This window comes from Neltuma alba, unplaced genomic scaffold, assembly GCF_004799145.2.
Source record: "Neltuma alba isolate B1F8T4 unplaced genomic scaffold, ASM479914v2 tig00010108_pilon, whole genome shotgun sequence".
Taxonomy (NCBI): domain Eukaryota; kingdom Viridiplantae; phylum Streptophyta; class Magnoliopsida; order Fabales; family Fabaceae; genus Neltuma; species Neltuma alba.
The window spans coordinates 46,447-69,443 of NW_021635060.1; the positions used below are offsets into that span (position 1 = coordinate 46,447).

The 22,997-nt window shown below is 36.0% G+C and overlaps 1 protein-coding gene and 1 long non-coding RNA gene across 2 annotated transcripts; one reads left to right on the top strand and one right to left on the bottom strand.

Moving 5' to 3' along the window:
- Nucleotides 1–2,121: 2,121 nt before the first annotated feature.
- Nucleotides 2,122–2,640, bottom strand: LOC114754205 (uncharacterized). Its single transcript, XR_003741133.1, has 2 exons — nt 2,600–2,640; nt 2,122–2,560 (listed from the first exon to the last, which is right to left on the bottom strand). It is a non-coding gene; the product is annotated as an uncharacterized LOC114754205 (long non-coding RNA).
- Nucleotides 2,641–2,688: 48 nt separating this feature from the next.
- LOC114754204 (uncharacterized) lies at nt 2,689–4,197 on the top strand. Its single transcript, XM_028942975.1, has 2 exons — nt 2,689–3,791; nt 4,115–4,197. Exons 1-2 carry the CDS (start codon nt 2,702–2,704, stop codon nt 4,147–4,149), a joined length of 1,125 nt encoding a protein of 374 aa, XP_028798808.1. The 5' UTR covers nt 2,689–2,701; the 3' UTR covers nt 4,150–4,197.
- Nucleotides 4,198–22,997: the final 18,800 nt, after the last annotated feature.

Genomic DNA, 22,997 nt, shown 5'->3' on the forward strand with positions numbered 1-22,997 from the left:
TTTTGCCATCCTAAACCATGTGTGGGGCCCATGTTAGGCTTGGAATGAAGCCCAATTTTGTGATTTCTCTAGACACTTTGAATTAATTAAAATAAAATCCAATTTTTATGGATAAATCATGAAAAATTCTAGTAAATGCACACTTGGATCAATTTGAATGCTTCTTGTTGTTGATGGCTGCCAAGTACCCCCTTTAGTGGTAGCTTGGTCATCCAAATGGAGGGGGGATGGCAGAAAACTTTTTCCTATAAATTCCCCCTCAAAATACATGAAAATGGCAGGAAAAATTGGAAAACTAAAGGGCGGTGTTGCTAATTTGGAAACTTGACCTATAAACCAAAGTTCTTCAGGAGTCCGGGCAAGAAATCATCTAGCTTTTGTCAAGAAAACATCAAGGTATGTTCAAGCCTTGTTATAGTTAAGATTCAAGCTAGTTTTGGTCAGGTTTTTGGCATGAAAACTTAAGGGGAATTGTTGCACCTTTTTGATATGAACATATGACCTTTAGGGAAGGATAGAAATATTAATAATGAAGTAGAATAAGTTTGTTTAAGTGGCATATGGATTGGTTTTTAGAAGAAAACCAACCTAGGGTTTATATATATGAATTCAGCCAAAGTGGGAACTTGACGCAGCAACTTGTTTTACTGTAATTTGATGATTCCAATGGATTTAAAATATGGTTTTGTGTAGGAATATACTAAAGGGAAGTGTTTAAAATCATTAGAATCAAAAATAAAATTTTTGAAAACTATATACACCTATTCAACCATGGCAGATTTAGAGGGAAGGAGTTTGATTCTTAAAAATCTGATTAGATATTTGAATTCCTCATGAAAAATTGTGTAGGATTGAGCCAATAGATTATGGAATGTAAAAGAGGAATAAAATTGTTAAAAATCAAAGAAAAAACGGAAAATTATGTTGGTTAAGGTTAAAGTGTTGCATTTAAGTTGTATGATTGTTAATGTGGGTTACGATTATACTTGAATTGATAGGTTTTATGAGGAGAATACAAGGGGAGATTAATTGTCCCAAGCAGGCCGAAACCTATCAAGTATGAAAGGTAGCATTGAATTTATAATTTGATTGTTTATCTTGTTTGTTTAATGTGTTGTGTTAATTGCTTTGCTTTGAGGAATCTATGTGGAGGAATGGTTGATTTGATGATACTTGATGTGCTTTGGCCAAATGCATGATAACATGTTAATGTGAAAGTGTGTTTGACTCCTCTTTTGATTGAATGCATAGTATGAAATTGCATGACTTGAGGATGTCTTGAAGTGCTATTACATGACATATTACTCTTTGCTCGATGAACATGAGAATTATAATTCATTGCTACTGAGATTTTTATAAAATCTCATTCCTCCTATGTCAATTCATGAATTAATTAGGGGGTCGCTCATCCATGGACCAAGGCAAAGAAATGTTGTTGGAATGAAGGAGCTTTATGGTTCCATAACATTAGGAAATATTATGTAATGTTTTGACGCACTTTATGTCAATTTTATTATGGATCTTGGATAATATTATATTGTATCCATATTGGTATAATGTGCCCAAATGCTGAAATTATAAATGATGGAATGTCTAAAAGGTATGGTAAAAGGAAAAAGGAAATAAAATTCAAGAAAAATGGGATTAGGGGATAAAATTTCCCTAAACAGTCCCAATCTTATGGTACATAAACTAATAAGCAAATGGTGGAATCTGAACCTCAAATTTTATAGGCACATAGATCTCATTTTTAGCTTAAAAACAAGCAGTAAACCATTAAATTTGAAGTTTTGTGCTAAGAGTTATGTCCTTCCAAAGTTGGGTTGAAATACTGAAAATTCCAAAATTTATCATATGAATAGAGTATTTTTCAAAATTTCTAGTGTTGTTTCAGATGGAATCAAGGCCAATGAGTATTTTTTCCTTAAAGAACTCATGGTAAGCTTTAAGTGAAAATTGAAACCACTCCTTATGAATTTTCAAAGTTGGCCTAGAATTCTGTGAATAGTGTATAAAAATCCAAAATTAGAAAATTTGAAATTGAAAATTTTTCATTCTTAAGTGTTGAAAGACAAAGCCCAAGGCCCAAGCCAAATAAACTTAGTTTTACTTATTAATTAGTTTTTCAGTTACTCATTTATCTTTTCCGTATTAGATTAGATAGGATAGATAGCAGTATCTTATCTTTAGTTCGGTTATATATATGATGTATTCCTTCTCATTCAATAATAAGATATACAGAATTATTCTATTAACTTCATGGTATCAGAGCGGGTGCAAATTCGGCCCTGTTCTTCACGATCTGGTAAAGTTACGTGAAGCCTCCTTGCAACCAGAGGTACTCGACGACCCAGAAACGTGAACCGGTGACCAGAAGCCTCCTTGCGACCAGAGATATTCGGCGACTTGGAGACGAGAACTTGCGACCAGAGGAACTCGGCGACTCGGAGATGTGAGCCTACGACCAGAGATACTCGGCGACTCAGAGATGTGAACTTGCGACCAGAAGCCTCCTTGCGACCAGAAGTACTCGACGATTCAGAAGACACGTACCAGCGACCTGAAACTACTCGGCGATTCGGAGACGCGTACCAGTGACCTGAAACTACTCGGCGATTCAGAGACGCGTACCAACGACCAGGAACCAGTTACACGAGTCGCGACTTGAAGAACTGGTTACACGAGTCGGACGCAGACGACGATGGAGGAACTTCCACCCTTGTTCGGATCAATGAGACGATCCGGAGGTAACCCAAACCCGCCACCCTCGGCTCTTACAGCAGGTATAATATCACAACAATCTGCTTCCTCTTCGTCTACATCATCTCCGATGGGAACAGAACCGGTCTCTTCCGCTGAGACACAACAAATGATAATTGCCCATAAACTGAATGGAAGCAATTACTTACAATGGTCTCAAAGCGTTCTCATGTATTTGAGAGGAAGAAGGAAGGAAGAATACATCACGGGAGAAGCCCCACAGCCAAAACCTGGTGACAGTAATTATAATACATGGTTTGCTGAGAACAACCTTGTAATGACTTGGCTGTGTAACTCGATGACCGTAGAGATTAGTGAAGGCTACCTACTTGCTAAGACAGCAAAGGAGATATGGGACGCAGCAAGAAGAACCTATTCTGCCATAGACAACACTGCAGCACTATTTCATATTAAGAGACTACAAAAAGAGCTAAAACAGGGTTCTATGACTGTAACTCAGTATTATACTGCCCTTACACGCCTGTGGCAGCAGCTGGATATGTTTGATATCCATGAATGGAGTTGCAGTGATGATGCTCAATTATATAGAAAAATAGTTGAGAAAGAGAGGACCTATGAATTTCTGCTCGGCCTGATAGATGCATTTGAAGACGTGAGAGGAAGAATCATGGGATTAAAGCAGCTGCCATCGTTATTTGAAGCATTCAACATGGTAAAATGTGAAGAGAGCAGGAAGCAACTCACTCAGAATATATTTACACCATCAGAAAACTCTGCCTTGACAGTACAAGGCAGTAATGTACCTGAACCAAGAGGAAAGAAGAATTCAAAAGGCTGGTGTGATCATTGCAACAAAAATGGTCATACCAGGGACATATGCTGGAAGCTGCATGGCAAACCAGCTAATCTAAAACAAAGAAGAAGACCTGAAAGCAGGAGCTATTCTGCAGTAGTAGATGAGGAGAAGAATGGAGAAACCTTAAGCCGGGAAGAATTACAAGTACTCAAACGGATCCTTGAGAGACACAATAACTCATCTGTAACTCCAAAGGCGAATCTGGTAAAGTCAGGTAATTCTATCATAGCTCTAAATGCCATAATGACCAATGATAATACTTGGATCGTTGACTCAGGAGCTACAGATCATATGACCGGTAACAAATCTTTATTCCAAACCTTAAAGTATTGTCACCACGAGAACCTAAAGGTGAAAGTTGCAAATGGAATATTTTCCAAAGTTTGTGGTGTTGGAACTGTCAAAATTTTTGAGAAATTAGAGCTGCAGAATGTTTTATTTGTTCCAGAACTGGCATGTAATTTGCTTTCAGTAAGCAAAGTAACTAAGAGTCATCAATGTAGAGTGATCTTTGACGATGTTGGTTGCGTTTTTCAGGATTTGACAGCGAAGAGGAGGATTGGCGTTGCTAAGGAATGGGATGGACTCTATTATCTTGAAGGCACAGATAAATATGTGAGCAAGGCATTATTTAGTTCAGATTCCTTGAATAAAGATGTATTACTATGGCACTCTAGGCTAGGCCACCCCAATTTTGATTATATGAAGCACTTGTTTCCAGACTTATTTAATAAGAATTTAGCTCCCTTTTTGTGTGAAACCTGTCAACTTGCCAAACAAACAAGAACCTCCTATCCTAAACAATCTTATAAACCAACATCACCATTCACCCTAATACACAGTGACATTTGGGGACCCACAAGAATTAAATCAACTTCTAATGCTAGGTGGTTTGTGACCTTTATTGATGACCACACTCGAGTGACTTGGGTATACTTGATGAAAGAAAAATCTGAAATTCTTAGAGTTTTCAAAAGCTTCCACGCATTTATAAAAACTCAGTTTCAAGGGGTAATTAGAATATTACGAAGTGACAATGGACGAGAATACCTTAGTACAGCCTTTAAGGAATTCCTTGATCAACAGGGAATCCACCATCAAACCTCATGTACTTACACACCCCAACAAAATGGGATTGCCGAGAGAAAAAACCGACACCTCCTAGAAATAACTCGAGCCATTATGATTGCCCGAAATGTTCCAAACTCATTCTGGGGAGAAGCTATTCTCACTGCAACCTACTTGATCAATCGAATGCCCTCAAGAGTCCTAGACTACAAAACCCCTATACAAAAATTGCTTGCAACCTACCCCAGTTCACCCTTAGTCTCAGACATTCCCTTGAGAGTATTTGGCTGTGTAGTATACATACACCATAATGATGGTAACAAGCTTGAGCCCCGAGCATTAAAATGTATCTTTCTTGGTTATTCCCCATCTCAAAAAGGATATCGATGTTATCACCCGACAACAAAAAGGGTCTATGTCACTAAAGATGCTGTTTTTTCTGAGGCCGATGCTTATTATCCCAAAATACCCATTCAGGGGGAGAATTATGACATTAACGAATGGCTAACTCCAGATTCAACACACCTAAACATCGATATCCCTACTAATTCACCTATTGTCCCTGAACCTGAGCCAATAGACAACCTTGAATCAACAATCCCACAACACCAAAACTCTCAACCTAACCACACCAACTTGGGAACCAGTGCGGAAAATAACATAAGGGTGGACCAGCAGCAAAACGCAGAGTCAGATGATGTAGAAGAGCAACAAGAAACTAGAGTCCCTCCCATTCCAAGGCATGACCAGGACTCTGACTCAATGTTAAATCCTGATGATCTCGGTTGGCCTATTGCTCTCAGAAAAGGTGTGAGATCTTGTACTCAGCATCCAATTAGCAAATTTGTTTCATATGATAAATTATCACCGAGAATGCAGGCATTTACTACAAATCTCTCAAATGAGAGGATACCAAGGACATTCCATGAGGCAATCGAGAACCCAAATTGGAAGCAGGCTGTTAAAGAAGAATTGGAAGCTTTGAAGAAAAACAGAACATGGGAAATCACTGATCTACCCCCAGGAAAGAAGACAGTGGGTTGCAGATGGGTGTTTACTATAAAATACAATCCAGATGGAAGCATAAGTAAGTATAAGGCCAGGCTTGTAGCCCGGGGATATACACAGTCCTACGGAATTGACTATCAGGAAACCTTTGCCCCAGTAGCAAAACTTAACACCATTAAGGTTCTCCTATCAGTAGCAGCAAATCTAGAGTGGCCTCTCTACCAGCTAGATGTAAAAAACGCTTTTCTAAATGGGGATCTCGAAGAGGAAGTATATATGGAGATACCAGCTGGATTACAGAATTCCAGTAATAGTTCTTCAAAGGTTTGTAAACTGCAGAAGTCGTTGTATGGGCTGAAACAATCCCCTCGAGCTTGGTTCGGGAGATTTTCTCGTACCATGAAAAAAATGGGATACACACAAGGCCAATCAGATCATACCCTGTTCATAAGGCATGCAGGAAACCGAATAACTGTCCTTATAGTATATGTGGATGATATTGTAATTACAGGAAATGACGAGGATGCCATAAGAAGATTGAAGAAATCCTTAGCAACTGAGTTTGAGATGAAGGATCTTGGACAACTAAGATATTTTCTCGGGATGGAAATCGCTAGATCTAAAAAGGGAATTAGTGTTTCCCAGAGGAAGTATACTCTTGATTTACTGCAAGAAACTGGGATGCTTGGAGCCAAACCTGCAGAAACTCCCATGGAGGCAGACTGCAACTTAGAATACAAAGCGGATGGTATACCTGTCGACACAGGAAGGTATCAAAGGCTAGTAGGAAAACTTATCTACTTAGCTCATACTCGTCCAGATATAAGTTATGCTGTAGGGGTAGTAAGTCAATTCATGAATAAACCCCAAGAGCATCATATGGAAGCTGTCCAGAGAATTCTGCACTACTTAAAAATGAATCCAGGAAAGGGATTGTTTTTTGGAAAGGATGGGTCTAGAAGTATAGAAATTTATACTGATGCAGACCATGGAAGATCGTGGTTGGATAGAAGATCCACCACAGGGTATACTACTTTCTTGTGGGGCAACCTAGTGACTTGGCGAAGTAAAAAGCAACCCGTGGTCTCTAGGAGTAGTGCTGAAGCAGAACTAAGGGCCTTGGCTCTCGGAGTCTGTGAAGGGATCTGGATAATCAGAGTTCTAAAAGAACTGAGACTTATGCACAATGCACCGATGAAACTATGGTGTGATAATAAGTCAGCTATAGACATGGCTAGAAACCCTGTTCATCATGACAGGACAAAACATGTTGAAATTGATAGACACTTCATCAGGGAGAAAATTGAAGAAGGCAACATCAAATTGTCCTACATCGGAACCAAAAGTCAAGTAGCAGATTTACTCACTAAGCCATTACCAAGAGATTCATTTGAAGGACTAAAGAGCAAGCTGGGAATGGTCAACATTTATTCTCCAGCTTGAAGGGGAGTGTTGAAAGACAAAGCCCAAGGCCCAAGCCAAATAAACTTAGTTTTACTTATTAATTAGTTTTTCAGTTACTCATTTATCTTTTCCGTATTAGATTAGATAGGATAGATAGCAGTATCTTATCTTTAGTTCGGTTATATATATGATGTATTCCTTCTCATTCAATAATAAGATATACAGAATTATTCTATTAACTTCATTAAGCTTTGGGAAATGACTTTAAAGGTAAATCATTAAATTTAGAGTTTTATGCTAAGAGTTATGCCTTTTCAAAGTTGGGCTAAAATACTGAAAATTCAAAAATTTACTATATGAACAAAGCATTTTTCAAATTTTTTGGTGTTGTTTCTAACGGAATCAAGGCCAATGAGTATTTTCCCCTTAAAGAACTCATGGAAAGCTTTAAGTGAATTTTCAAAGTTGGGCCAGAATTCATTGAATAGTGTATGAAAATCTGAAATTTAAAAATTTAAAATGAAAAATTTTCCATTCCTAAGCTTTGGGAAATGACTTTAAATGGTTCCAATTGATATATAATGAGGTAACTAAGAAGGTGTGATAAGAAGTCTTCTATTAACCCTTATAAGCTCAACAAAGGCTTTGTTTCTGATGCTATTACAGGTGTTAGTAGAGCATAAAAGACTTCCAAGGAGAAAAAACATTTCAACCTTTTCAGGGAGTTGCCTGCCCTGAATGCTGTGCATGGACTTGTTGCAGCTCCAATTGCTATCCACTCTACCATCTTTACATCCTTAACTGAGGGAGCTTATCAAGAGATAGTGGTTGCTGCTATAGATAGTGACAAAGTGGATTTTGAGGAGGAGAGCAAGGAGCCTGTGTCTCCCATGTCCTATTTAAAGGAGGAGAAAATTAAGACACCCTCCACCACTTTCCCTCCCTTCTAGATTAACTGCTTTAAGATCATTGATCTGGTCTCTGAAGGCCTTTTTCTATCAACTCCTGAGGAGGCTATGAAGATTAAAACTAGTACTGAAGTATGGGGTCTGCTGTCTACCTATTAGACACTAGTAGCTAAGAAACGGGCCAAATTAATTAGACCCTTTAAAGTTCTATCAACATGCTAGCATGGGAAGGTTGTAATGAAGGACACTAAAAGTCGATTCTTCCGAGTAAAAAAGGACCGCCTTCGTTTCTTCAACAAGAGCTATCAGCCTCCATAATGCCTTAGTAAATGAGTCTAATTCTCCTATGTTATTTTATATCATTTTTAGGGCTTTTATTATGGTTAGTAGCTCTTTTAGTGTTAATTGTGCTTGATTTAGATTAAGAGTTTTTGCTTTAAGTTAGTGTCTTTTTAAGGATAAAATTGTCATAATTGGTTATTAATTGTATTCAATTGATTTCTAGGACAATTAATGCTTCAAATTGTTGCTTTTTATTGTAGGACACTTCAGAATTAGAGCCAAGATTGGAGACTAAAGGATTACATAATACAAAAGCCAAAATATTGTCCCTAGAAGCTTCACTGCGATCAAGAACATTATGTGTCGTGGCCTAATTGGAAGATGTGCATCAGTGTCTATTCAGGATGTTTTCGCTGCAGCCACAATTCATCTTTGTCACGGTAACCTCACAAATTTTAATAGAGCTCCTCTTAGGATAGCTTCACTGCAGCAAACAATTCCCTACATTGCAGTAAAGTCCTCATATTAGCAAACCAGATCAAATCTTAATTTTAAAAAAAAGTACCCACTCACTAAATTCGACCCATTTCGCCTTCTTATGTAACATCCTAATTTTTGGGCCTAGAAGTACTAGAAAAAGCCTGAATGGGATAGGCTACAAGACCCCTTTTTAGTAGAGGTCCTAAAGATGAGAAAGGAAGTTAAAGCAGTTTCAGGGACTAAACTGTAACGTGAAAGTTTTAAGGGTCTAAAGTGTAATCAAAGTTAGAGGCTCCAGTAAAGTCTCAAAGGCTCAGAAAGAGAAAATAGGCTAGATACACACCAAAGGTTAAGTTATAAGCCTCAAAGAGATGGTTTTATGCGGTTGACCCTAAGCAGGGGTAAAATTGTAAATTCAGAAAGTTACGGCCATCAAGGGTAAAAATGGAAAGTACTTAGAAAATTCTAAGAAAATCCCAGAAAATGGAAAATAATATTCTAAGGCTCTTTTGTAAAGAGAGATGATGAAAATACCCCTAAGATAACTTAAAAGGAATTTATAAGTTTATGGCTCAGTTTGAGATGTAGAGGTAGATTTAATTGTTTGAGTCATAAGGAAACCTCAGAAAATTATGATAAAATGGGGATGTATGATCTAAGAGACTTTAGAAAATTATAAAATTAGTCTCATCCCCAGAAGACCAGTAAAATGGCTTTAAGAATACTTAAAATCTAGTTATGCCGAAAAAGGGCATTTTAAAGAATGATTTTTAAATGGGGCTCCAGGTTGAGTTATGACCTGAGAAAATTCACAGATTTTCTCTAGAATATGAAGAATTTTATGATATTTTTGGATGAGTTTTTAGAGCTCTGGATTGAATAAAACGCTCCAGTCAAATATTAAATAATTTTGTCCCCTAAATAGGAGATAAAACCAAAGAAAATATCTAAGAGCCATCATGACGATGCTAAGTCAGCATGCTGAGTCGCCAAGCATAATGATGACACCTACGAGTCATCATGCTGAGTCACCAAGCATAATCATGACACCTACGAGTCATCATGCTGAGTCACCAAGCGTAATCATGACACCTACGAGTCATCATATTGAGTCAGCAGAAGATATTTATGGACAGCATAAAAATCAGAACGCAATATGGGAATATTTTAGACAGTCCTTTGTCTACCCGTTATAGTGAAATCTCTACTGCGTGACTCAGTAAGGTCAAGTAGCCTGTCAGCAAAGATAATTATTTTCATCTATGCTCCTCTAAAATGGTACCATATATGTACCTTTTATTGGCCAAAATTTTAAGAAGAAGATGTCTCGGTGGTATAGGGTAAGTCAGAGCCCGAAAAACATCCGATACGGTGCAAGATTGGCTTGATAAGTGGAAAAATAATTAAGAAAATATTTTTACACGAATTTTCCATTTATTTCCTCCCTATTTTAATGCCAAGTTGATGACTGGGCATGAAAGGAATTCTTCAAGTTGTTCAAAGAATCTAGAGTAATCAAGAAGAGTATAGAAGAACCTAGAGGGAACTAGAAATCTCTAGAAGCATCTACAAGCTTCTTGAAGTCATGACTTACCAAGACACTTGTCATCTTCTTAGGCTATGTTGCTTAAGATGTGTACACATGGAAAGGTGGTTGAATAGAGGGCTCGGATGAGCTCTTATTCAAGAAGGGCATGTGTGGCATTATGGAAAGTATGAAGCCTATAAATACCCCCCATCCATAGTTCATTTTCATGTAAGACCATTTTAAGAGGGGAAACTCTTGCAAAATCAAAACTAGAGAGAGAAAGAAGAGAATTCTAGAGAGGGGAAGTGACTTGGAACTAAGGTAAGGCTTCCAAACTTCTCTATGTTGGTTTATGGTAGTTATATGTTGATTTTATGATACTTTGATGATGATGGGAAGTCATTTTCCTAAGGGGAAGTGCTGCCCAAATTTTATCAAAATGATAGGGAATAATTTTACAAAGCTAGAACATCAATCCAAAATTAAGAGAGGAGGGTTAGGTTCAAGAAGGTTAATCTTGAACTTTATATAATCTCTTGGTCCTAATGGATTGTATGACCCATGTGATTATGTTTAGGACCTTGGAACATCCAAGAGGATGTTTGATGATGTTGACCGAAAGCCCTGATGGTTGGGAAGTCAAGGGAATCAAAAGAAAAGCAAGAGGAAAGCTTGAGGTGCAAGGTAGTGAACTTACCCTTTATATGCCTGATGTGGTATGCTCATGTGTTGGTTTGCATTTGTTGTTTGAATGATGTTGTGACATGATGATTGTTGCTGGAAATGCTCTTTTCAATATGTTTCCCATGGCCATGCATTTTTATACCAAGCATAAAGCATGATGGCATGTCACTAGTTAACTTAAGTTTATGAAAAACTACATACCATACACTAGCATCCATCTTGTGCATGTATGTGGTAATGTTTGCTACTGAGATTCTCTTGAATCTCACCCCTTCGTAACCAACCATTTAGGTCAATCAACGATGGGCAATAATGGCATGAGAAGCAAGGAGAAGTAAGCGGAGAATTATTCTTGTTAATGGATGAGACTATTAATGAATGTATAATTCTCTTATTTTGTAAACTATGTTATGGATGCCAATGATGCCATGTATTTAATTATAATGTTTATAGCATGAATAGAAATGTATGAGAATGAATAGGAAAGAGTAATCCCAAGTTATGTATGTCAAAGAAATAAAAAGAATTAAAGTAAAGAGTAGTTAAGGGGCATAACGTAGGTCCTGGGGCAGTGAGTTTGTAGCTCCAGTTTGACCTAGCAAATGAATGATTTTAGCCACAAGATTTGGCATACTTATAGTACACATCCCAAGATTTAAAATGAGAGTTAGATCACCTCAATTGGACGTGTACACAAGGAGATATGAATTTTCAAAGTTGAGGCACAGAATCTCAAAGTTCCAAATTTTACCAAATGAACAGTAATCTTTATTGATTAAACTGTACGAATTGGGCAAGGATAAGTCCAATTGGATATTTTTCTCTTAAATAGATTTCAAAGAGCTTTTTGTAAAATTTTAGAACACCTCAATATGATTTTTGTATAATTAGTTATGATTTTTCAAAGCTAGACCTGTAATCTGAAATTTAAACAGTGAATAGTAACCCGAGTAATTATGTTGAAATTTTTAATTCACGGGCTTGTGTTGTTATCCACTTGAACCATAACACTTCCAAACGTGTACTCTGAGGGGCTAAAGGTAGGATGTTTCATCTTAAACCCTTAGAAACCCTATTTTCAACCCAACATGTCATTCACTCATCAAGATCATCCTCTATTTATCCTCTCTGACTCTCTCTCACCAAATCTTCATCTTCTTCAATTTTTCCTTCATCGTCTGTCACACCTTACTATTTTATCAACTTAGGTTCCATTTAAAATCATTTTAGACCACATTGGATGGTCTTGGACTCACTTTTTAGCTGAAAAAATGCTAAATTTCATATTTTTACTGTTCATCGGGTAAAAATCCAGTTTTTTTTGGTCCAACTTCAAAAATTCACAACTTATTCCAAAAAAATTGAAATGGGGAGGTTCAAAATTCTGTTTAAATCTCTTTAAGTGATATTTCAAGGAAAAATAATGTTGTGATCCAATTCCTTAGGAAAAAGCATCAGGCTTTTGTGAAAGGTGACACTATCCATTTGCCAAAAACCCTTCTTTCCAGATTCTATCCTTTAACTTTGAAAAATCATTAAAACTCATATACTTGGCCATTTTTAACGTTTTAGCTATCAAATTGAAGCTCAGAACATTATCTATAATCATGCCAAATGTCATGACTAAACACATTCGGGAGCTTAATCAAAAGTGGTGTGAACGAGGTAGTGTCAGTGTGTTACAGCACTGTTAGTATAATATATACATGGCCAAAAGATCCACGAAATTTTGTGGCAAGCCACCACAAATTTAACCTTCAATTTGCAGCTTTCCCTTGGAGGATTCAGGTCCTAAAATGTTAGATTACATTTGTGGAATGAGATTTCATTGAAATCCCAATAGCAAATTAACCAACTATATCACCAACAAGCATCATCAACATAACTGCATTAACTACTATTGGTGAACCAGCATGCTTATCATCTAGTAAAATCAATCATGCAAAGGCCAAAGCAAGAAAGTACAAAGAGCAGCCACATTATAATCAAGAAAGTTCAATCACATAATAGCAATTAATCATGTAATAATCAATAATGCCAAATTAGTGTTAGTAGCTAGGTTTAACTTGCTACCTTGCTCCAAAAGCTTGAGCTTTCTTTCTTTCTCTTCTTTCCCCTCACAAATATCAAACCCTAGCAATGCAATCCAACAAAAAGGGGTAGTAAGAATCATTAACCAATCGAGAAAAGCAAGAACACAATCAAAAATGACTCTTGCTCCTTAAAGCTTCCACCTTTGTTCACATTTTTGAAATTGTTTTCTTTTAACCCTAAAAATTGCTTCTTGATCTATTCCTACATGGTTTTTCATGTAGATTCCAAATATGTGCTTAGATCTATGAAAATAAAATTCCTCCTTTTAGCTACCCTTGACCGAACCACTAGGGATACTTGAACCAAAAATTACAACTTTGTTTTAATGCTTCCAACACTTGTTCCTTTTGGTTTACTTTACACCATTTCTCATTTTAAGCATCATGGAAGCCTTAAAACATTGAAAAACTCATCCTAGGGTTCATTCATCATCTTGGCCGAAATGAACATTCAAAGAAACAACAAAGAAAAATGCTTCAAAACAACCTATACTCACTTACAACCATTAGGAGCTAACATGTTTTGATGTGTCTTAGCAAGTGTGATCAACAACACTCCCTTCCCCTCAAAATAATCAATTTAGTCAACATTCAAAGGAGAGGAGGAACAGATTTTTCAACCATAGAAAGAAAGAAAACAAAGTAAGAACCTATCTAGAACCAAGAACTAACCTTAAATCCTTGGTTGTATGATCCAAGATGCTAGCTTTTCCTTGTTCCTTCTTCAAAACCCTCTCTTTTCTCTCCTTTCCTCCCTTGGTCGAACCAATATCTGAAAATGGGGGGGGGAAGATGAGCTTATTTAATGAGCCAAAATATCCCAACTACCCTCTTTAATGAGAATTCAAGTGTCATTACCCTCTTTAATCTTGCTTTCTCTTTCTTAATTAACAAAATCCAAATGAAATTAATTACCAAAAGTCAAGATCCTCTCTATTTGAGGAGTGACACTTGGCAAGTTCAAATCCTCTCCCTTTAGGGCTTGACACATGGCTCAATGTGATCCATTTGATTTGCAAGACACTACTCTTGCTTTATCAGTATACTTTGGCTCTGAGTTTAACTTCCTTTCTATAATTACAATAGTTTGGCCTCTGTAATTATTTTCTGTCAGATCCTTAATTTATTCTCCTCATTTTTATCTTTCCAATTTGCCCTCTTGGCCTCAAAATTAATTTCCTAATAATTAAATAAAAAGGAAAAATTAATTTCCTCCTCTTAAGGGATTTTTCCACTTTTCACAAGTATTTGGAAAAATGTTGGATACTTGAGGGTCTTCATTTAATTCCATAATTTCTTATAATTCCTTAGGGTCTCATAGGAATTTTCTTGGAATTTTATTCTCCTTAAAAAGATTTATTTGGAATTTTCCAAATAAAATCCCTTAATTAGCCTAAATCGCCCTTAAATTCTCTTGTAATTTCTGTAAGGGTAATTTGGTCATAAAACCAACTTTATAATTTCATATAACTCTCAAAGGATATTGTTCTTATTTTTCCTTAATTTTCCAAGGCTTGGAAATATTTTTCCTTATTTACATTTGACCATAGTCAAATTCCTATTTTTAGCTTGGAAAATTATGGTAATTATTTTCCACTGAAATTCTTCTATTTTTTCTTATCATTTTTAATCCTCAATAATTTGAGAATATTTCTTATTTCTAATTACCATAATGCTGGATATGACATCATCCACCATTAGTAGCTTGAAATCATTACTTCTTGTGGTGCTTCTTGCTCTAATGCATTGCTAGGCATCTATTCTCTTGAAGTTAGTTGATTGACATGAGTTCTAAGAGTTTTAAAGGAGAGTTGGTTTTGTCTATAGTTCTAGTTGCTCCTTTATGAATTCCTAGATCTAGGGTTTGTAAAATTATGGTTCAACTATTTTGGTTATGATTGTAATCAATTTTGGATGATTATCTTGTGTATTGGATTAGTTAATATTAAATGTGAGCTTCTATATATGTGATTGTATATATGCTTCTGTGCAATTCTTTTAATACTCTTTTTCTTGCATGATATTATTTGATTGTTGAGTTAATTTGGATTTGTATTGAACCAAGTATATTAATTAATCCTAATACACACACTAAGTGAGCTTCATAGGGTTTTGTGATTAGATGGCTATTCATTAAGACCCTAGACTTAAATGATACTTTAAGGTTTTTCATTTAGAAAACTTAGTGATTCATTTCAATAAAGTAGTTTGGCTTTAGCTTGCAATTTTTCATTTCAATAATCTCCCTTTTATGTTCTTGGCTTTTGCCTTTTCTTCTCTTGTGCTTAATTGTTTACTTGGTTAAGCATTGGAAACAATGCAAAATTTAAATGTAGGAGAAGGATTGATATTTAGTAATTAATTGTGTTTGTGTTTTTATGTGTTTATTGGAAAATCTTGTTTTAAAAAAAATTCAAATTTTGGTTGATTTTTGAACTTAACTTGAAGATTTTAAGTTAAAATTTTTGAAAATTTGTGCTTCAATTAACTTATACTTGAATTTGTGTATTCTTAGACTTTGGTGAATGTTTTTGAACTTATATTGACACTCATGAGAATTACTATTTGTTCAAGGTTGATTGTGCTAGTTTCATTGGTCATAATTCTTTAAGCTTGCCTTTTTATTGATTGAGTTGATTTATTGTGATTAATTTGGAGTACAATTAATCTTTGTGCATAAGCATTCAAGATTTAGTCTTGTTGGTAGATTCTTTGAGCCTAATTTTCATTTATAGTGTGCTGCATCTACTACACTTACTACTTTCTAGAACTTGTTCTAGTCCTTATTCAAGACTTAGTTGCATTAATGTTATGAGCATAATAGATGCATTCATTTCTAAACCCCTACATCCTAAACATAAACTCTCATAATTTTACCCATTGCTAGCCATTTGAGCCTTCATCTTCTCTCAAGTGCCAAACCGTGCATTGCACATTCAAGTTTCTAACACTTTACTATTACATTTATGTTGTTTTAAACTTTGTCTTCTTCGGTTTGGAATTGCCAAAGAAAAAGAAAGAAAATGAAATGAAAAAAAATAAATACAAAAAGGAAAAGAAATAGAAGAAAATATTTGAGAAAAGCTAAAGAAAGAAAGATCAAAATAAAATGGTACCAAAAAAATAAAGTTTTGATATAAGGCAGTTCATTGGTGGTTTGAAGAACAAGATTGTGCTTCAGGAGAATAGAGTAATTGATAGTTGGAAACCATTTTTGAAATGCTTGGTGCTTTATTATTTCATATCTTTTCACTTTATCTTATTTCATTTAGCCCTTTCCATCATCATAACCTTAGAAGTTCTCTTGATCATTGCGTTTATGCATTAAAAGTAGAGAGGTAGGATTTTAACAAGCTTATGGTAAAGTAGTTAAGTGGATTTAAGAGAGAATTACCTAGCTTGGTGAGTAGAGTGAAACAGTTATGCCTTGAGTATTTTTCTTTTTTGCTCATTCCCATTGCATTGATTGTACTCTGCTTTAATCCTTCTAATTAACTTAGATCACTATGAATGCATGTTTGAAGAGTTGGGTTAATGGCACTAATGCTTTGTTACTTTGAATTCATAGAGTTTCCCATTTGTATCTATACTATTCTCTTGCTTTGGTTTTGTATTGCCTTTGTCCAAGAGGTTAAGCGTGAGGGAGTTGATTGAGCCAAATTCTTCTATGTTATTTTATATCATTTCTAGGGCTTTTATCATAGTTAGTGGCTCTTTTAGTGATAATTGTGCTTGATTTCGATTAATAGTTCTTGCTTTGAGTTAGTATCTTTATGAGGATAAAATTATTATAATTGGTTATTAATTATATTCAATTAATTTCTAAGATAATTAATACTTTAAATTATTGCTTTTCATTGTAGGACACTTAAGAATTAGAGCCAAAATTAGATTCCAAGGGATTACACAACAGAAGAGCCTAAAATATTATCCTTGGAAGCTTTACCATGACCATAAAGAAGATTTTGTGTTGTGGTGCAATTGAAGATGTGTATCAGTGTCTATTCGGGATGTCTTCATCACAGTAATCTCATAGATTTTATTGAAGCTCCTCTTAGGATAGCTCCGTCACGGCAAACATTTCCCTATGCCACATCAAACGCCTCATATCAGCAAACCAGATTCAGACCTTAATCATGAAATTAGGGTACCCACTCACCAAATCTGACCCATTTCACCCCCTTAAACTCTTAGAAATCCTATTTTCGACCTAACACACCATCTATTCATCAAGGGCCTCCTCCATTTATCCTCTCTAACTCTCTCTCACCAAATATGTATATAACAAATATCAATTTAATCAGGATGATGTATGAAGTATGTATATAACTAGTGATTATATCAAAACCTAAGTACAACTATCTAAACTCTTTGTAATTTCTGTATTTTAATGAATGAAGTGAATGCAATGTATGAATTATCCTTGATGGTCAAGTCCACCAATCATCCTAGTTCCTTTGTTCATTGAGCTTAGTTCCTTTACTAGACTCGGTTTGTGAAGATCTTCTTCAAACAATGAATTCAATGAGCTAGAACCCTAAATCATCAAACTCACCTAAATGTCTAATATGGATTATGTTCTACAAAAGGTATTTAGCTCTCTTAATTAACAATACTAGCACCCTAACTAGCTAATCAAGAGATTCAAACACTTGGGAAGAAAGAATCAATATAACAAAAGGAAATATCAATTCAACTAATCAATTAGAGTGTAGAATACAATCCAAATCTCAGTCTCAATGTAAAACAACCAGATTACACCTCCTTACAATCACAAATCACAGATCTGAACCATAGAAACTACAATCTATGAATGTAGAGAGTGAAACTAAGATTAAGATAGAAGAAACTCCCAATTGCAGTTCCAGGAACTCAGATTGGCTTCATTGAACACCAAGGAATGAAGATCTAGCCTCTCATGACTAAAATCACAGCTTCACCAAGCTCTACAACTTCCATAGCCACAGCAGCAATGATCTGAAGGGAAATAGAGGAGAATAATCAGTGGAAATGGAAGAATTGGGGTAGAAATGATGGATTGATAATGCAGAATGGTAGGGGAGTGAAGAGAGACGAAGTGGGAGAGCTCTGGATGGAGGGAACGAAGCAGAAAAATGAGAAAATTGCTTAATGACGAACTAGCATGCGTTTTGAAATTAAATCTCTCAAGATTTCACATATTCATTGTGACTAATCAATATGTTGGTTGCGACTAAATTAAAAATGACACTATGCAAATAAGTAACGGTATTTCCCTTAGGATGAATATTAGTCGCGGCGAAGACCATATATGGTCGTGACGAATATAGGCACAACCAATTTCCCTTGATCTTCTTCAACCTTTGATCACCTGTAACATCAATTTAAGCTCACGGTCATCTATTCTAGGGTATGTGGAATACTTAGGAGTCAATAAATGAAGTAAACTGAGGAATTAACATATAAAAGCACATAATTGACCCTTATACCCCTTATGCACAATAACCTCTATCCTAACCCAAATTACACAATTAAAGACCACAAAAGCATAAGTTTGGACTAGGAAACATATATAAAATTGACCCTTATACCCCTTATGCACAATAACCTCTATCCTAATCCAAATGACACAATTAAAGACCACAAAAGCATAAGTTTAGACTAGGAAACATATATAAAATATGAGACTTATCAACTCCCTCACACTTAGCTTTTGCACTCCTGGGCAAAACACTCAATGCAAAACAAGAGGTAAGACTAAATGTACCATGCAAGCATCAAGAATTACATTTGGCAATCACAATTCCATACTCACATCAAATCCATGCTCATGTCATATGCTAAAAGAACTAGGCAAATGGTGCAAAAACTAACCCAAATGAATGCTAAAAAAACCTCCCAAGTATAAGTGTTTCACTCCAAACTCTCAAGGGTTAATTTCACTCAACATCCACTTAACTATGCTCTACCATATGCTTGTAGTGGTTCTAAGCTCTCCACCACTAGTAGCAATGACATAAAAGATCTATAGGACTTTTATTAGGTTGTAATGTTGGAAAGACAAATGAATGAAGGGTTAAATACATGGATGTAATGGAAGGGAGATAAAGAGAATGGAAATTAGAATAAACTAAATGCTTGTATGCAATTGAATGCATAAGAGTATAGAAGACAACTCCATAAAGCTCACTTATTCTAATAATATATATTTTGCTATTCTCTTTTCTTTTCTTTTTTTTTCTTTTTATATATATATATATTTCTTTTCTTACTTTTTTTTTCTTTTCCATTCTTTTTTTTATTATTTTCCTTTCTTTCTTTTTTTTGTATTTTCCTCTTTGTAGGGAATTTCATCACAGCTAAAAGGTTACTTTTCCGCAACTAAATCTCACACCCATTTTCTTCCTTCAATTGATGTAAGAGGTCTTTTAACTCAAGAAAAGATATGGATACAACACAATTAAGTTCATTCCTATATAAAAAAGGTGAAGAAATGAAAATAATGGGCTCAAAGGGTTAAACAAAGGATTAGCTTTTCAAGGTTGGCTTTTTGGTGGAACTAGCTTTTTAAATGAATGCCTATGTCATCTCAATCATGTCAATACAAATGCAGCTTCAAGCAAGAACCAAGACAAGTTCTAGAGAACAATAGACTAAGTGGATGAGTCACACATAATGAAATGAAAGATAGGCCTACATCCTTCTAACTAGGCTTTTTGTTCTTATCACACTCATCAAGCCTAGTCTATGCACCACTCTTAGAACTTAATGCATATGACATTCACAATTCATTTTAACAAGTAGGGAATCACAATCAACCAAAATGCAATTGAGATACAAGACATGCCAATTCAATCCAAAAGTGCATAAAATTTTGAAAAATTGACCCCCAAAATGAGTCCCTTTTGCATAAAGAGAGTTTGAAAACTAAACACAAACAAAATAAACATAGCACAAAACAAAACAAACAAAGTACTAAACACTCCCCCACACTTAAATCTTGCATTGTCCTCAATGAAACCCAAAACAAGACTCAACAGTATGATTGGAACTGGAAAGAATAAGGTGGAAAGATAAAACGTCACACAGACTTTAAAAACTACCCTTTTCCTACTGGCATATCTCTCCCCCACACTTGTTCAACGACACATAGCAGTGAATTCAATGTAGATAACTAAGAACAAGGAGAAGGAGAGATACAACCTTAATCATGGAGGCTGGTAACTAGTGTGGTAGAGACAGAGGCGGTTAGCTCTGGAGTGAAAATGCTTGCCAAAGCCATCCTTCACTTTGTATTTTCTATTTGAAATCTTTGAGACTACCTCCAAAGGTCCTATCCAAGTGTCTTTGAAGTCTTCATGAGGTGTGGAGTAGCTAGGAACATAAGCCATGATATAGTCACCTACGTCATATTTCTCTTTATCGACCTGGAGAGCTCCTTTGGCAAGTGTCTTAGGATCCAATGTCAAAGCATGTAGTGGAAGAAGTGGACTCATCACTTGTTCAGCTATAGGGTCTAATGATGTCTCTTCTTTTGATGGTGGATGATGAATCTCACACAAGACCTTGACAGGTTACCCTATCTCTCTTAATGCTTTAATCAAATTCAATGGCTTCTTAGGTTGAGACCTCACAGCTCCACTATACCCTGCAAATTCATCATAAGAAGCACCTTTCTCTAGCACTTTAGGGTTAGTGCGAGGTTCAACGAGCATAGTATTGTCACAGGAAATAGTACATGGAGTGGAAGAAGTGTAATCCAATGAACAAGTATTAGAACACAACACATCACTACCATGGGAAGGGGAAATAAAAGAGGGGGTAGAATGTGGGTGATGGACCATAAGTGTATTAGAAGATTCAACAACCTTATGAGAAGCTCTATCATTGTTAACATGCAAATCATCCTCAATTTCATCAATAAAGTGCACATCATGCAAAGGATAATCTTCATTAGGTTGCTTCATGCTCTCATACATGTTGAAATGCACAAAATGATCACCTATACTCATAGTGATAGAACCTTCCTTCATTTTAATTTCAATACTAGTGGTTCTCATGAAAGGTCTACCTAGGATTAATGCACCTTCATTCATGCTTTCCTTCATATCTAAAACATAGAAATCTGCAGGAATAATTAAATCTTAACCTTTACTAACACATCCTCAAGCACCCCATGTGGATATCTAATAGTGTGGTCCGCTAATTGCAACATAACACTAGTGGGCTTAAGAGTAATGATACCTAGGGACTCATAGACTGACTTGGGCATCATATTAATAGCAGCTCCTAGGTCTAGTAAGGCTTTTAGAATAGTGGTCCTTCCCATGGTGCAAGGTATGGTGAAACTCCCCGGGTCTTGACACTTAACCGGTAGTTGGGGCTTAAAAAGTGCACTAACATTAGAAGGTAGTTGGACCATCTCATTAGGCTTGAACTTCTTTTTATATTTACATATATCCCTCAAAATTTTAGCATATTTAGGTTGAGAGGCCAACTCAAGTAAAGGTATATTAACTTCCAATTTGCTAAACAACTCAAACAAGTCATCATCTTTCTTTTTAGAACTAGCTTTTTTCATACCTTGAAGATAAGAATGTAGAAAGGGAAGTTCTTGAAGATTTACCTCATTACTTTTTTTGTAAGCAGTTTCTTGAGTGTGAGGTTGACTTCCCTTAGCAGCTCCAACATCCTTTTTATCATTCACAAGTGTAGTAGCCTTCTTCTTTAAGATGTTCTTCTCTTTCATACTTTTAGATGAAGGTAAAGCTGTAAGGGTTGGCTCCTTGAGTTGTAAACTTTTATCAAAATCAACTCCTATATCTTCATCTTCACTTTCCTCATCTTTCTTCTTAACTAGCTTGCCACTTCTCAAGATTATGGCATTTAGGCTCTTGGGATTAATTGCAGTGTTAGATGGCAAATTTCCTTTCCTAGCATCTTCCTTACTTTTAGAACTTACTATTTGAGTAATATAGGCTTGGAGATTGTTGTTTTTGACCTCAAGTTGCTCCACTTTGTCACATAGCTTGCTCATCATCTTTAATAAAGTGTCTCTCTCTATTTAGTTCTTGAGTTAAGATCTCTCTTGTTGTAGATGGTCCTACATAATTTCCCATAGAGGCATTCTCAAACTGTCCTTGAGAATTTCTAGCACCTCTATACATATTTTCCTTGCCTTGACCACCTTAAAATCCTCTATTATCATTGCCATTCCACTTAGGTGTGAAGTCTCCTCTCCAACCATTATTGTACGTGTTTTGAGAGAATTGGTTAGATCTTTGGAAGTTCATGGCAGCTACATCTCTTGACTTAATCATGGAGGGACAATTAAAAGTAGTGCACATAGGACTAGCACACACATCACAAGTGGTAGGAACAAGAGCTTGAGTCATGGGGGCGGAGTGTAGAGCTTTAACTTGGTGGCTTTGTTGAGTTTACATGGCCTTTTGCATACAAACCATTTGATCACTTAGAAGGGCCAACTTATTAAGAATTTCGTCAGTTTGCCAAGCCCTTACTCCATATACTTGAGCAATATCTCTAACTCCAAATTGTTGATTATTTGCAGCCATCTTTTCTAACAAATGCCAAGCACCTTGAGAAGTCAAATCAATTAAAGAACCACCAGTAGCAGCATCAATGGTGGACTTTTGATGATCTAGCAATCCATCATAGAAATATTGAACTAAATATGGTTGGGAAATCTGGTGATGTGGGCATTTGGCAAGGAGCGCTATGAATCTTGTCCAATACTCAAACAAGCTTTCTCCAATCCCTTGTTGCACATTGTAGATCTCTTTCCTCATTCTAGCTGTCCTTGAAGCTGGAAAATACTTTTCCAAGAATTGCTTCTTCAATTGCTCCCATGAAAGTGTTGCAAAATGTTGAGGCAACATGTGCAGCCATTCCTTAGCCTTGCCTTCCATAGAAAACAAGAAGCCTCTACTCAGTGCATTATTAAGGTAGGCTCCGGGAGGCTTCAT